Raw genomic sequence first — 13,779 nt, 5'->3', positions numbered from 1 at the left:
GTGGCCGTAAGAAGATGAAGAATCATCTCTATATGTTTTGCCACTGCTTGATACTGAAGCACAGATCTTGATGTCACAGTCTGCTGTTTGGATTTTTGTCAAATATGTATCAGAGGTTGTCTATGAGAAGACAATAGCTTGTTCATTAAAACAGCCATAAGGATTAAAAAAGTTGTCAGTAAAACATCACGAATCCTGCATTTCAGCAAAGCCAAACAGTCTGAGTGGAACTGTGATCTATCAATTTAATTCTAGATACTGAAATGTTTTAACTGTAATGTCTAATCTCATTATGATTTCCGAATACTTACCTCTCCCTGCAGATTTCTAGACTTACCTAACCTTAGAGATTTTTCCAGGATATTTATATAAGTATGGTCTTCTCTCACAAAGCCCTATAATGCTCACTTTATTGTTTTGGTTCAGTACATCTCACCAGCACTCAAAATACTCCCTTGATTTAAGGGGTACCAAAAATCAAGCTCGTAGGTGTGACTTTCTGCCTGCATGCATGACACCATGTTCTCCACTTACAGTCTGCAGCCCTGGTCACCATGGCCTGGCAGGTCACAACCTCATCACTCATAAGCTGAACAAGTCCCTAATAGTTTCAAAGCACAGCTAATTCCACTCAAACTGCCAAAGACAGCTCCAAGGTCATGTCCTAGACCACTCAACAGCTTCACTTAAGATAAGCCTTTCAAACAGGACTTAAAAAATTTCATTCAGAAACCCAAATGGTGCAGCACAAAAGGCAAAGAGCTTCTGAACAACCTTGAGAAACAACTTTCCTTTTACAAGCTACTAGACCACTACTTTGTGAATTCATAAGATCACAATTATAGTGCTACAGTGCTGGAAAGACATTACTCTTTCCTCACTTGTTCAGGAAGCCCTGCAATGTTTCACCAGGCAGAGCTATGTCCAAGGTGCTTAAGACAAACAGTTCCCTGGGATAATTTAATCCTTTCCTCCAGCATTCACCAGTTCACCTTTCTGCCCTACTTAAAACAAAGGGCACAATGAATAGGTTTAAGCTCTATTCTAAATATACAAAGACCTATCCAGAAAGCTAATGTATTTACTGGCAATTGAATTAAAACTATTTCAGACTTCTCTTTCATAAGTACAAAGGTTATCCACAAAAAACAAGTGGTAATTAGTCTTTGGGAGATGGTCCATCCAGCTTTTCTCCCTCACTGAATAGAGATTGCAGCTTACAACCATGTAGCAGTAATACTACAAATAAATATTGGGAGCTGAAAATAGGACTAAAGAAATGATGCTACTTCAAGTTGTAAGGAAGACAAATTTACAATCTGAGTAGCCAGCTCAACTCATTTTTTAACTCCAAACTGTTCTGCAGATGCAGTTTCATAAACCAAAAGGAACATTTTATGGAGGTAAAGAAGATGGTGGCAGGTAAACAAAGTAAATGTTGTCTTGACTTTGAAAAGGCTGGCAGAAGGGAGTTCTAAAAGATGGATAACAAATCTCCAACTTATTATCATACTGACCAGAAATCACAGTACCACCAGGGTCAGCAGCAGCTTAGGGATTTTTTTGCTACATCTCTCCTGTCCAGTCACTTTTAGGTAACTCAGGACTAATACATGTCTTCCTTTAACCCTGCACCCACCCATGCCATTTCAAGAAATGAAAATAAAGTAGCAAAACAGCAGTGATTTTGATTTTAAATAAAGGTATGTAGGCTGGAGAAAATACTTAAAGCAATGCCATTATTGTGAAAACATAATTTAAACATTTCACTTGTAGCAAAAGTAGGGGGAAAATATGTATTTGTCAATAAATAAACCACTTGATTATTAGATGTGAAGGAATTCTGAAAAAAAAATCAGTATTTACCATCACACTAAAAAACCCCAACACTTAAAAGAGAGTTACAAGCCATAAACTTTTAAATGCTATAAAGATTACCTATAATATCTGGAGCTACAAGTGAACCATTTATTTTTAAGGCTCCTTCCTTTTCAAAAAACCTGTATATTTATCATTTATATTTAACATTTTGTAAAGCAGATATGTTCCATAACTATAGAGATAAGGTATCTAATTATTGTATATTACCTGCACATGTAAGAATTGCTTCATGACATAATTACAATATAGCCAGTTTTACTGCTGATTATCTAGAATCTGAAAGAACCAACTACAAGAACTGATTCAGAGCAAAACCAAAACAAATTAATTCACAAGGGAACAGCTGCAGAGGGAGAAAAAATAAAAAGAAATACTAGAAAGAAAGACATGTGAGTCATAAAATTGTTTAAAAATTACTGTATTAAATAATAAACATCAACAAATATATCAACTCCAAGTGTGATTCATGGTTCAAAAGCTGAACCACAATGGTTTCTGAGAAGTATACAGAAATGCACAATACTCAATGGATTTTTGTAACAATATAAACTATGCTTATTCAAATTTCATTCAAACTTTTTCAAAAAAATGGGAACATTCCCAATTAACAACTTAGAGAGTGCTTTATATTTGTTTGTGCATTTCTTATTTCTAAATCACAACTTCTTAACTGAGGAAATAGTCATGTAAATTGCTGAAAATTCTGACTTGAATTTTAATTTCTACTGACTACTGCCATGCATTTAATAGCAAGTATTTTTCATGTGGATTTATAGCAATGGTTTCACATAATTTTAAAGTAAAATTATGCATTAGGTCTTTATAACTCAAGTATTAATGCTTCTAGTGAAGTATGGTGCTCAGTAAACATCAAAGTTTAGAATACTATAAATCAATAGTGACACATTAACTACATTATATGCAAATTTCAATATAATCTGATTTCTCTGTTGCTGAAGTAGTTTCATTTCACATTTAAATATCTCATTTTAAGGGACTTAATCGAACATGATGAAAATGATCCAAGATATATTTCCTTGTAATGCAATCAGATGTGCTCATCAGTAACTTCTTACCTTCATGCTTATATGTCATTTCTTGGCAGCCAGAAAAATACAGACACACCAAAGCACACAGGCAAAGAAAAAAGGAAAAATATAAAACAAGAAATATGAACTCCATCACACCAGTGTGCAGGCTTTCCACTACCGCAAACACAGTTCATTTATTAAAGTTCAAAAAAAGGCACAATCCACAGAGTCCTGCAGTTACCAAGTATGTCTTACTTTCAAATGCGTGACTCCATCCATCATGGAATGAATGCAACTCTATTCCACATGTTAAAAAAACCACAACAAAATATAGAAAAATTCTGCTTCTTAAATTTTTCGGTTATTTCACAACAAAAATTGAAAAAAAAGAAATTTTAAAAAGCACCTTGGAAAAAATCAGGTACCTGGCTATACAGAGTCACTACATCACTTCTCTAAAGACCTTGCAAGCACAGAGGTTATAAAGCCCATTCCACTTTGCTGCTCCTTTCCTCAGGGAGCCTGAACCAGCTGCCAGCATCGTTCCATGGACTGTGATGCTCCTTGGGGATTAAAAGAGTGCTCAGTGAAAGCTACAGTAGCAACAGTAACCTAGTGTGCCTACAGAGCTACAGAAATAATGCTGATACCTAACTTTAAAAAAAGCCAAAAACCACAAAATTTTCAAAAGCTTCTCAGCTGAATTGATGTTCAAGGCTGTAAAGGCTACCAGCAGATCACTCACACAAGGTGTCTCAAAGATGGAGAAAGGCATTCCAAGGATTCTCTCCCAGATTACACAAATAACTGTCAGGAAAATACTCATTAGAAAACAACCACAGACACATTAGAGAACAACCACAGACTCTCTGCAGTCAGACCATCTCAGGAATGAAGGAAGCTGCAGTCTAAAAGCACCTATTTAGGAAAATCTGCAATAGATGAGTGTAAATCTTCACCCTATGCACCTCGTTCCTAGTTATCATAACAAAAATGGAATTATTCTATACCTTCCAGAATGAGCTTATCTGACAACTTTCATGAAACCTCATTCTCATGACTTGTTTCCTCTTTCACTTTGTCACAGGGAATGGGACACATCTGGAAATAGATACAACTCCACCAGCCAAACTCATTAATTCACTGTGTTAATCCTAATTTTACATTTAACAAACCTTGGAAAAGCAAAGCCAAAGATTTAGATCAGCAATTTCTTTTTCCAAGTGTTTGCTTAGGAGAGGTTAGCACATAATTTCACTACTATTCTATATAGGTTAAATCATCTGTGTGAGAGAAAAATTTTGCACAGAAAATAGAAATACACTTATGCTGTGCATGCCTATATATAAAACAACTCATCTTAGACTGCCTTTATATTCTGTGGAGAAAACCAAGCAATTTTAAGACAAAACTCCTATGTCCCATTTAGATATCTACTTCCAACCACTTAAAGTTACCACTTTCTCCAGAGCAAGATGTCTGTATCACATGTCCCTTATGACATCTAACCAATATTTGCAACAGTCAGTTAAATAAATTCTATAATGTTCTTCTGGGCTTCTGATATAGGCTGTAAAAACAGAGATGATGAGGATTCCAACTCAAGTGAGTAAAATTCCAACTCATGTGAGTAAGCAACCCATTCCACATAGATTGTTTAAATTGTTTAAATTACAAACTGTTGGAAAACTGTGGGAAAGAGAGCTTCCTCTGAGAATTTTGATCCAGGACCACACTGGAAGGAAATCAGCTCGTATGCCAGGATTGGATTTTCAGAAGTTAACACCAACCATGATTAAACTGTGAGTCATCACTGCGTATAAATGTGATTTAATAACCTACAGGTTTATCCACTGGCATGTAATGACACAATAGTATTGTGTCTGATCACTTCTTTAATTCCTTAAGGAATTTATTCATTCAGAAAGTTTAAATACAGCTATATATTAACTACATTAACTAGTGTGTATGGTGTAACTACTATAGTATATATAATCCCATTCACTCTTCTCTCACAACTTCCTCTTTTTTCACTTGTTTTTGCTTTTACACTTCTACTTTTCAGGAGATATAATGACATAGAATTTTAAATGGTCAGCCCCTGAAGAGCTAATGGACAGGGGATGAAATAATTTGTAGCAGAAATGTCTGCTACAGATTAATTTGCTCTTTCTGATGTATCTATCACACCCTAAATAAGAAGCACACCCCTACGAACTCTGTTGCCCATACATGTATAATTCTTGCATTATACTCTGCAGAATTCCCCATATTATAGGGCTCTTAGCAAACAGAGAACAGCATTGCCACAAAATTTTTAATGCTGTCACACCCATTCTCTCCAATCCTCATGTTTTTCAACCCTTGCTTTGTTTGATAAGGAAAAGAAGAGACCACAAAAGCATCAGGTTGCTCAAGACAAAATAGGAAAGGTACAGGTTCTACTAACACAGTTTTCAAGACATAAATGCATATTTATTGAAATTTTCAGCCTACAGAAATTCTCATCACCAGTTACCAACATCTAAAAACTGACTTAACTAGTTTTGTTTCATGACGAACTTTACAATTTAGTAAATGATCTTACACATTTGACTTACAGTCAGATAAAGGCTAATAATTAGAAAGAACTATAAAAAGTACAGTATGTTACATACATATATATATTTACTTTTCCATTCTGTTTTTAAAATTGCTCTCAAAACACAAATTTCCAGTTACACTACATCAAGAAAGAATGATTTACAGTTGCTGCAAATATATTTTGCAGGATCTATTGTTACTTCTAATTTTTTCTTTTTTCCTATGTAAAAGACACATCATTATTAGAAACAAAATTTGAAGAAACTACCAGTGAAACAGAGAGATCCAAAGGGGAATTTTTTCAGAATATAGGCATTGGAGTGCAGAGCAATAAAAAAGCACCACCTGGAGGTTACCAGGAATAGACTATGCAGAACACAGTGACTCAAGGCACCCATTTATGACAGAACATATCTTAAGCTACCATATAGATGATAATGATATCTCCACACTTCATTGCCATTTTCCCCTCTTACTCCATTTCCCACCTCCCACATACATGCTCCAGGCTGCTAATGTTCAACTTCACAAAAAAACATTATTCAGCAAATTACTTTAAGCATGTTACAAGAAACTTTAAGGGTACTTTCTGAAGCAGAACTTTTCTGTTTTTATAATCTGAATTTTTGTCTTGAACCTTCTGTATTCTATTAGAGCATAACAGTTGGAACTGTCTTACTACTTATATATCACATACAGAAATATTATTTCAGTAACATCCCCAGGATGAGTTATTATTTAATTGTGATTTAGCTTTATGTTGGTACAAGTAGTTTGAAGGAGGTATGTTCTTTAAAACAAACGGAATGTTTGTCCTTTGAAATCGTAGCTGTTTCAAGCCATTAAATCATTACGCCTCAAGCCACTTGAATGGTGGCTAGGTTACAGTGGCTAAAAGTGTAATTTTATTTATTTAAAACAAACCCCAAAAAATCATCACTTGTGTAAAGTACAAAACTCTTGAATTACCCTAAAAAACTAAGCACTCACCAGAGTAAGCAGAAGAATTATATAATTTTTTTTCATTAAGCAGAGCTTTAAATTCAGACAGTATTTGAAAGAGGTGTTGTTCGCAGAACAGAAATGCATGAAATCCGAAGGTTTGCTCACCTTTGGAGGCTTCAGACTTTTCCTCCTCTGTTTTTTAGACCGCAATAACCGTTCTCTTTCCTAGAAGGAAAGAGAACATTTTGGTATGGGTTTGTTTTAAAACTATACTTAGATATGTCTAACACAGAGAAATATCATTAACATTTTCTTTAAGCCTCTGGTAAAGCTAACACGAGGTCTTTATCCTTTTGAATAACACCATGTAACACCACACTGTACTGCAGCTTTATGCCTTTAGCAAACAAACCTTCAGCCATGTACTTCACGCATTTGATGGGAAGTTGGCAGAGAAAGGCTTTGTTAAATACTGAGCACAGATTTCTGACAGTTCTTTTGACTTTTACCAAGAAGCTCACTATGGAAACAGAATTCAGAGTGTCTCTCCAGTGTTCAACCATCCTGAAGAAGCAGGTCAAAAAAGCAGTAGCCAAAAATTAGTCCAGTCTTAGTAATTAAAAGTCATTATATCAGACATATTCTGATATACAAGCATGGATATGCAGATACAGTGTTACATCTGACTTATCCTTGTAGGGCAAAAGTCTCAAATCCAAAGGCACTCTCAGTCTGTGTCAACTTAGTTGCTGTCTTTTTTTCTATTCCAGTTTTGGTGCAAGATTGCAATAAACTATACCATAACGTGAGGAGGTCATGACTGGAAATGCAAGATTTATGTTCGTCTAAGTTCAAGAATACTGCCTTAAATTCCAAGAAGAAGAGGAGGAAGAGAAGGTAAAAATGCGAAGGAGCAAGCAAAAAACCCCAACAACACGGGAGGCAGGTGCTCTGTCTTCTTGTTTTTTTCTGATTCTTTCCTTAGCTCTGCATCTTTGTTTGCAGAAGCTCTATTTTAAAAAGACATATTGCAGTTCCAAGTGCTTCTTTAGCAGTTATTGCTCACTGCATGGTATTGTTCTATTCAGTTATTTGCTTTGCATTCAGTTCAGAAACTGGAAAAATAGGAAGCTCACAGTAGAAATCACAATAAAATTATTTATCAGCACATTGTTCCAGGAAATACGTTTTGGAAAATGCAAATTAACTGACAGAAGTACAACAACTTACATAGGACCTTGAACACATGTGATTTGAAAAATAAGGAAAAGTAATGACTGCCAAGGTAGAACAGCACAGATATTTCAAGCTGCAGAATAATATAATATTTTAAGCTAAAAAACCAGACAGTTGAATTTTTTACTGTTGAAGAAGAGTGCTCTCTTCTCAGATACCCACTTAAGGCACAGTTCCTGCTTTAAGTGGGGTATTCTGCCTCCCAAGCAGGTGTCCAAACAAATGCAGTGCAGAATGAACAAACACTTCCAAAACACCATTCCTTCCTGTTTCTAATCTTACTTGTAAGGAGACTGCATAATTTACTGTCTCAATATAAACTGAGCTACCAGAAGAATAATAATGCCAATTAAAAGCCACTAACATCTTTTGCAGTCATCTGAGTTTACCTTGACAGCTTTCCTTTTAAGAACTGAGCAGAACACCACTGTTGAGAGAAGTCATGTTGACAAGGTTTCAACAGCATCAAAAATACCCTACAGATGACAGAGTCAATCAGTTCAGACAACCCTACTACCTAAGACTAATGTTCTCATTTCTGTGTATCATACTGGTCTCAGGTAAGTTAAGCTGATGATTTTTATATTAATCAGATACAGAACAATTGGGTCATTCTTAGTAACTATGATATATTTTTAGTCTGTAGAGGTGTGGGCCAGAAAAGAGAGCTCAAAAGCTCAGAATTCCACTGCATTCACATTGAAGGCAAAGGCCCAATTAGTCTGTACTGGAACCAAGTAAGTTTCCTAGTTAAAAATTCAATTAATTTCTGCATGTGGAATAATATTTGTAAATAGGAAACAAAGCAAAAATGAAACAATATTTTAAAATATTTATTTATTTTGCTTTCACACTAAATACAAGTTAATATTATTTGACTGAAGTCAGGATACAATATATTTCCTCGTATCACTAGCTGAGACAGTAAAAAGAGAGTCCTTTCATACCCACTTCGCCCTGAAATATAAATGAGGTTGTATCTGCCATATACTGCAAATCTAACATTGTATCACCAGCCCTGCCCATGCAGTTTTATTTGGAACCTAAAGCAGCATCACTCCGTGGACTAGATCCTACATCATAGCATCTGAGTAACATCCTGCTGCTTGTAACACTGTGACACTGGAGAATGCACACAGACATCGAACTTTGGCACTGCTTTCAGAGAAAAATCCTGGCTCAAAATCTCAGAGGAACTTCCAGGAACTGAGACAAAGTTCCACACACAGCAATAACACACCTTCCTTTTTTTCCTTTTTGGAGCATCTATTTTTATTTTCAATGATGTATCCAATTGTTTATCTTTTTATTTAGACAGAAGGCTCTTGAATTCTTTTTATCATTTTGTAGCAATCAGTAGTGCCACTTGAGATGTCTGAGTCTGCCTGAGTTCCAGATGCTGCTCCAGAATAGCAAGGGTCTCTCAGAGATTATGTGCAATTTCTGTCAGCACCAGATGGGTTTATCACAAATTGCACTGAACAGCACTAGACACCTCTAACACAACCTTAAAGACTGATCATCAAATCACAACTTGAAGGGCTCCTGATCAAACACTGCAAGCATCTATGAGCACCACCTTCAGAAGCCTTCAGAGTCAGAGGGCAGCAGCTGTGCAATTCTAATCCTAAACCATGCTGCTACCTTTGGTTTGATGCACCACACAGAGTCCTCCCCACCTGTTTTAAACACAGCTTGTATGGCCAGCTCAGCTAGAGATGCTTAGCCAGGTGAAATAAATGCCACCATGTTTCTTTCTTTTAGAACTTCTAGATCAGGGGAATGCTTGGGTTTGCATCCAACACGTTTTAGTCATTAGGTTTTGGAAAGTCTCCTTTACTCAAGTTCCTCATTTGTTGACAGCCAGTTTTGTAAGTAAGGTCAGTGGGCTGATGATGCACTTTTCTTCATAAGCAGCTCATAACAGGTAAATATTTTTAATACAAAGATTCATACACATTCCAAAAGAATTCATTCACTACCTGAGAAAAAACAAAAACCCTTTGACACCACAGAACTATTTCTGTATCACTACTACAACTGGAGCTAAAACATTCCTCTCAAATCTTTAGCTTGCTTATAGATGTGTGTGCATGCACATGTGTATACCAGTCATAAACATTACCACTGTGAGATCATCAATAACATGCTGTTGTTCTTTGACTTGCAGTCTAAGGAATTCAATTTCTTGCTCCTCTCTTGTGCTGCTGAGATCATTCAAGGATGTGTGCCTTTTCAGCGCCGGTTGTGCAGATAACTTTTCTTTCTACAAAAACAAAAACATAAAGAATGTTCTAAAGTGTCTTGCTGCAACAGAAGAAAGATTGTAACGTGTGATGTAGCAACCAAGAATTCTTTGAACCCATCAGTGAATACTCCACTACAACACAAGGCCTCTTTCAACAAAAAAACCCTCACATTCTATATCCCTCTGTCTTAATCTCTCACATATGGTATTTTAAAACAGAATCAAAGAACAGTCTGGGAAAAAAAAAACAGACAAGTGAACTCAGGGGTCTAGCACAGTGCATTCAACTCAAATTCAGTTCTGACTTCTAATCACAAAAGCTGTATTTATTAAAGCTGATTTTTAGTCACAGCTTTTTACAGCCTGCAAAAACATTTTATCTATCTGTGCTCCTTTCCCTTAATCAGTGTGAATTGATACAACACAAAGCACATGCCACTCTGAATTTAGAATACGAGTATTCAGCCGTATTGTCTGGATTTGACAGTTGCACCATCCCACTGCAGAGACTGAGCTGTGTGTGCTCGAGTAAAAACCTCACAAGCACTTCCACCTCAAAGTAAGTGTGTGCAATGTGTTCTCATAACATGATGTCAGAGATTATTACTTACCAGAGATGGTTACTTACCAGTTCTACATTTTCCCTCGATAAATTTTTTATTTTCTCTTCCATTCTCTGGATACATTGTAACATATCATCATTTTTTTTGCTCATCCTCTTATTTTTTTCTACCAAAGGCTTCAGCTGACTTTCTGTCTCCCGAGAACGTTTCAGCTGCAAATGGCAAAGGAACAAAGTTAGCTGTGCTTTAGATTACCTTTGAAGGAAAGAAAAAAACAGATGGGCTTTCACTTGCCTTTCTTAATTCAGAAAGTTAGCACTTCTGCTAAAAAACATCCTACATACACCACTGCTGAACTAAGAACTACAGTAGTCTGAACATATAAGATGTAACATTTTAGTATTGTCTGCCAAACCACTAAATCTGGTCACTGGATTTTGCTCTTGGCAAACACTTATGATGATCCATAGTGATTTCTTTATAAATTAATCTAAATATATATAAGCTTCTTGTGACCAACTAGGTTTCTAGACAAGTTGTTTTCACCAATCTAGCCATCCCTTAAGAGGAGGACACTCTTCCTCCTTTACTTTAAAAAACCCTTTACCTAATGCATAATTAGAGCACTGAGGAAGTCAGCCAGAGGGCACAGATTCAATCTCAGCATTCTGCTGACATTTTCAAGCTGCTCAATTTTGCTCCTGTGGTTTTATGATGTTAGACAATTATGTGAAGCAAATTACTGCTCTTCCTTGCATTTGCTTGTATTCAGTATTTCACTGCCTTTACTTCGTGAGCTGTTTATTTTTGAAAAAAAAATCCATTTTTCTTAGTCAAAAGATTCTTAAATTTGCTGAGTTTTACCTGGAAAGGAGAAAGAGATAGTATTTTTTTTCCTGAGATAAATTCACTGAGTATTTGGTATTCTGTTTCATTCTTGAGAATGTAATTTTTCTCAGTGCTTAATCACATGGCCTTGCTGATACTACTGATTTTATGTGTGTTGTTTTCTCATTATATAAAACCTGCTCCACATCTCTTTCAAAATATATTTCTTATGCCACTGAATCTTAAATCAAGAAGAGCACTTGACTAAATCATATGCTTTCCAGCTAGAGGGACACTGAAGGATACATTACAATACTTCTGCATTCTTCAGTGATGTTTTGAATTATTTAGGCCCACAGAAAGGATTAACAAGGAGGAAGATGTCAATGTTTCACAAAGATGTCCATGTTTCACTCATTTATAAGACTGACACATGGCACCACTTCAGCCCTCAGCGTAATTTTAGAATCAGACACATAGGTTCCATCATTTTAGAATGAAAAATTTTTCTACTGTCACTAGAATTAGGGCATTAAAGGACACGTGTAAAAACTCCTGTTGTGAAACTCACCTCCCATTGCAGTGAATGGGAGTTTTACCATTAACCTCACTACAAGCAATTAAATAGTGACAAAGGCTAATAAAATTCATTCTCAAAATTCATGTCATATCCTTTCTTGTATAAGTTGCTATCCCTCTCCTAGGACAATTTCACCTACTTAAGAGACTCCCCTTGAGAAATAACAGATTTTTTCATCACTAGCACAAGAAGGCTTTTTTTAACTCCTAGCTAGCATTAGCACGTCATTTCAAATGGATGAATACAGCAATTTAAGTGCATGGATTATGCATCTTTTACACAACATCATTACACAGTGCTACATGCAATATACCAGTTAATTTGATCGTTATGACCCCCAAATTTGTAAATTTTTATTTTGATGGAACAGGAAAGATTCCATCCATGCCCTCTATGGTCACAGGATTAATTTCTATAGAAATCTCTGTTACATTGAGATGTAATTGATTGAGGCCAACCAGGACTAATTTGTAAATTATTTATAACACTGACTTTCCAACATTAAATCTTTTGCCACAAAGATGCCCTCCCAGTCACCATCTGTGTTATTACTAATTAATTTACCAGTTCATTTCTTTCATCTGCTAGGAGAGTATTTCTGTCTTCCAGCTTTCTTATTACAGCATTGAGTTCAGCAATTTTTAACTGAAATCTCCGCACATCTCGTTCATCCAGATGCTGCTCCTTTATGTCAAAAACATATAGATTTATAAAATTACTTCAAAAAAATATTTTACTGTCCATATTTTAATATCATGGCTTAGCAAGTGTATTGTGTACATCAGGGTCTGGAAAACTTATTATAATTAACTGAAACACTAAATAATAACGTTCTGGGAAAATGTTTCATGAACAGCATCTTGTAAAATGCATGTTTAACAATTTAAAAAAACAACTAACTAGGTAAATAATATTTCATATATAGCTGATTACTTCTCACCAGATTTCTTACTCTCAACTGAAAAATTTCTAGTGTAAAGGACATAGATTAAAATCACATGGCTCAGTTTTTGAGTAGTACCTGTTTTCTAATGGTTAAAATCTTCCTAAAGTAACGAAATAGTGAAAAACTACTGAGGCTCACAACTCAAGATCATAGTGTAAATTCTAGAAGTTCTATATCCACATATTTCTCAATATTCTTTGCAATTCAAGAGGTCCAAGAAGCTTTTAAATCATCAGTAGTAACCACAAAAGCAGTGTGAACACCCAGGCAGTTACCCAGAGCTGAACTTCAGAGAAAACACCATTTTCTTACCGGACTTCCCATCAGTTCGCTGATATCTCCTACTCCTGCAGGAAGCTCCCTCTTAGGACTACTGTGGTATCGTTCTGCTTCCTTCACTTGGACAAGCTGCTCATCCAAAGCTTCTTTCTGAAGGAGCAGTTTCTGTGTATGGCCTGCCTGGACACCAAGGTCCTTCTCCAGAGCCAGAATCACCCTGTCTTTGCCTTTTATCTCATCCATCTGGAAAGAAATAATGCATGAAGGAAGTTTCTGCAACATCCCCAAGTGTTCACTTCATGCAAACACACAAATTTGCAAAAGCAAAGTTCTGTTTCTTTTGGAATTACACCAGCACTGAAACTGTGGCTGACAAAAAGAAAATATATCTCCTCTATAGTCTTTTTCTCTGTCCTTAAAAAAGGTTCAGCCTTCACTTGATCAAGAGTTTCCTTGATCCAGTCTCAATTCAAGAGACAAAAAAATCCAAACGCAATCATACAGTGAAACAAAATACACAGCCACTGAAAACATCCATTTCATCTGAGGATACACACTTCTTTACAGAGAAGAAAAATATTCCTTCACAACATTTCAGCAAAGAAACACAACTAGTACAAGGTAAGACAAACACACCCTTAAAAACTCACCTGGGCTTT

General features: G+C 35.9%; 1 protein-coding gene across 1 annotated transcript in view; it reads right to left on the bottom strand.

Annotated features, from left to right (window-relative positions):
- JAKMIP1 (janus kinase and microtubule interacting protein 1) overlaps positions 1–13,779 on the bottom strand; it is an 84,286-nt gene that overhangs the window by 42,453 nt on the left and 28,054 nt on the right. The window contains exons 4-8 of the mRNA XM_062492670.1: positions 13,154–13,363; positions 12,460–12,579; positions 10,553–10,699; positions 9,802–9,942; positions 6,606–6,665 (exon numbers count right to left, since the gene is read on the bottom strand). Coding sequence (XP_062348654.1) covers positions 6,606–6,665; positions 9,802–9,942; positions 10,553–10,699; positions 12,460–12,579; positions 13,154–13,363 — 678 coding nt within the window. The remainder of the gene's footprint in view (positions 1–6,605; positions 6,666–9,801; positions 9,943–10,552; positions 10,700–12,459; positions 12,580–13,153; positions 13,364–13,779) is intronic.

This window comes from Cinclus cinclus, chromosome 5 (genome assembly GCF_963662255.1).
Source record: "Cinclus cinclus chromosome 5, bCinCin1.1, whole genome shotgun sequence".
NCBI lineage: Eukaryota > Metazoa > Chordata > Aves > Passeriformes > Cinclidae > Cinclus > Cinclus cinclus.
This window is presented reverse-complemented; position numbering and strand designations above follow the sequence as displayed.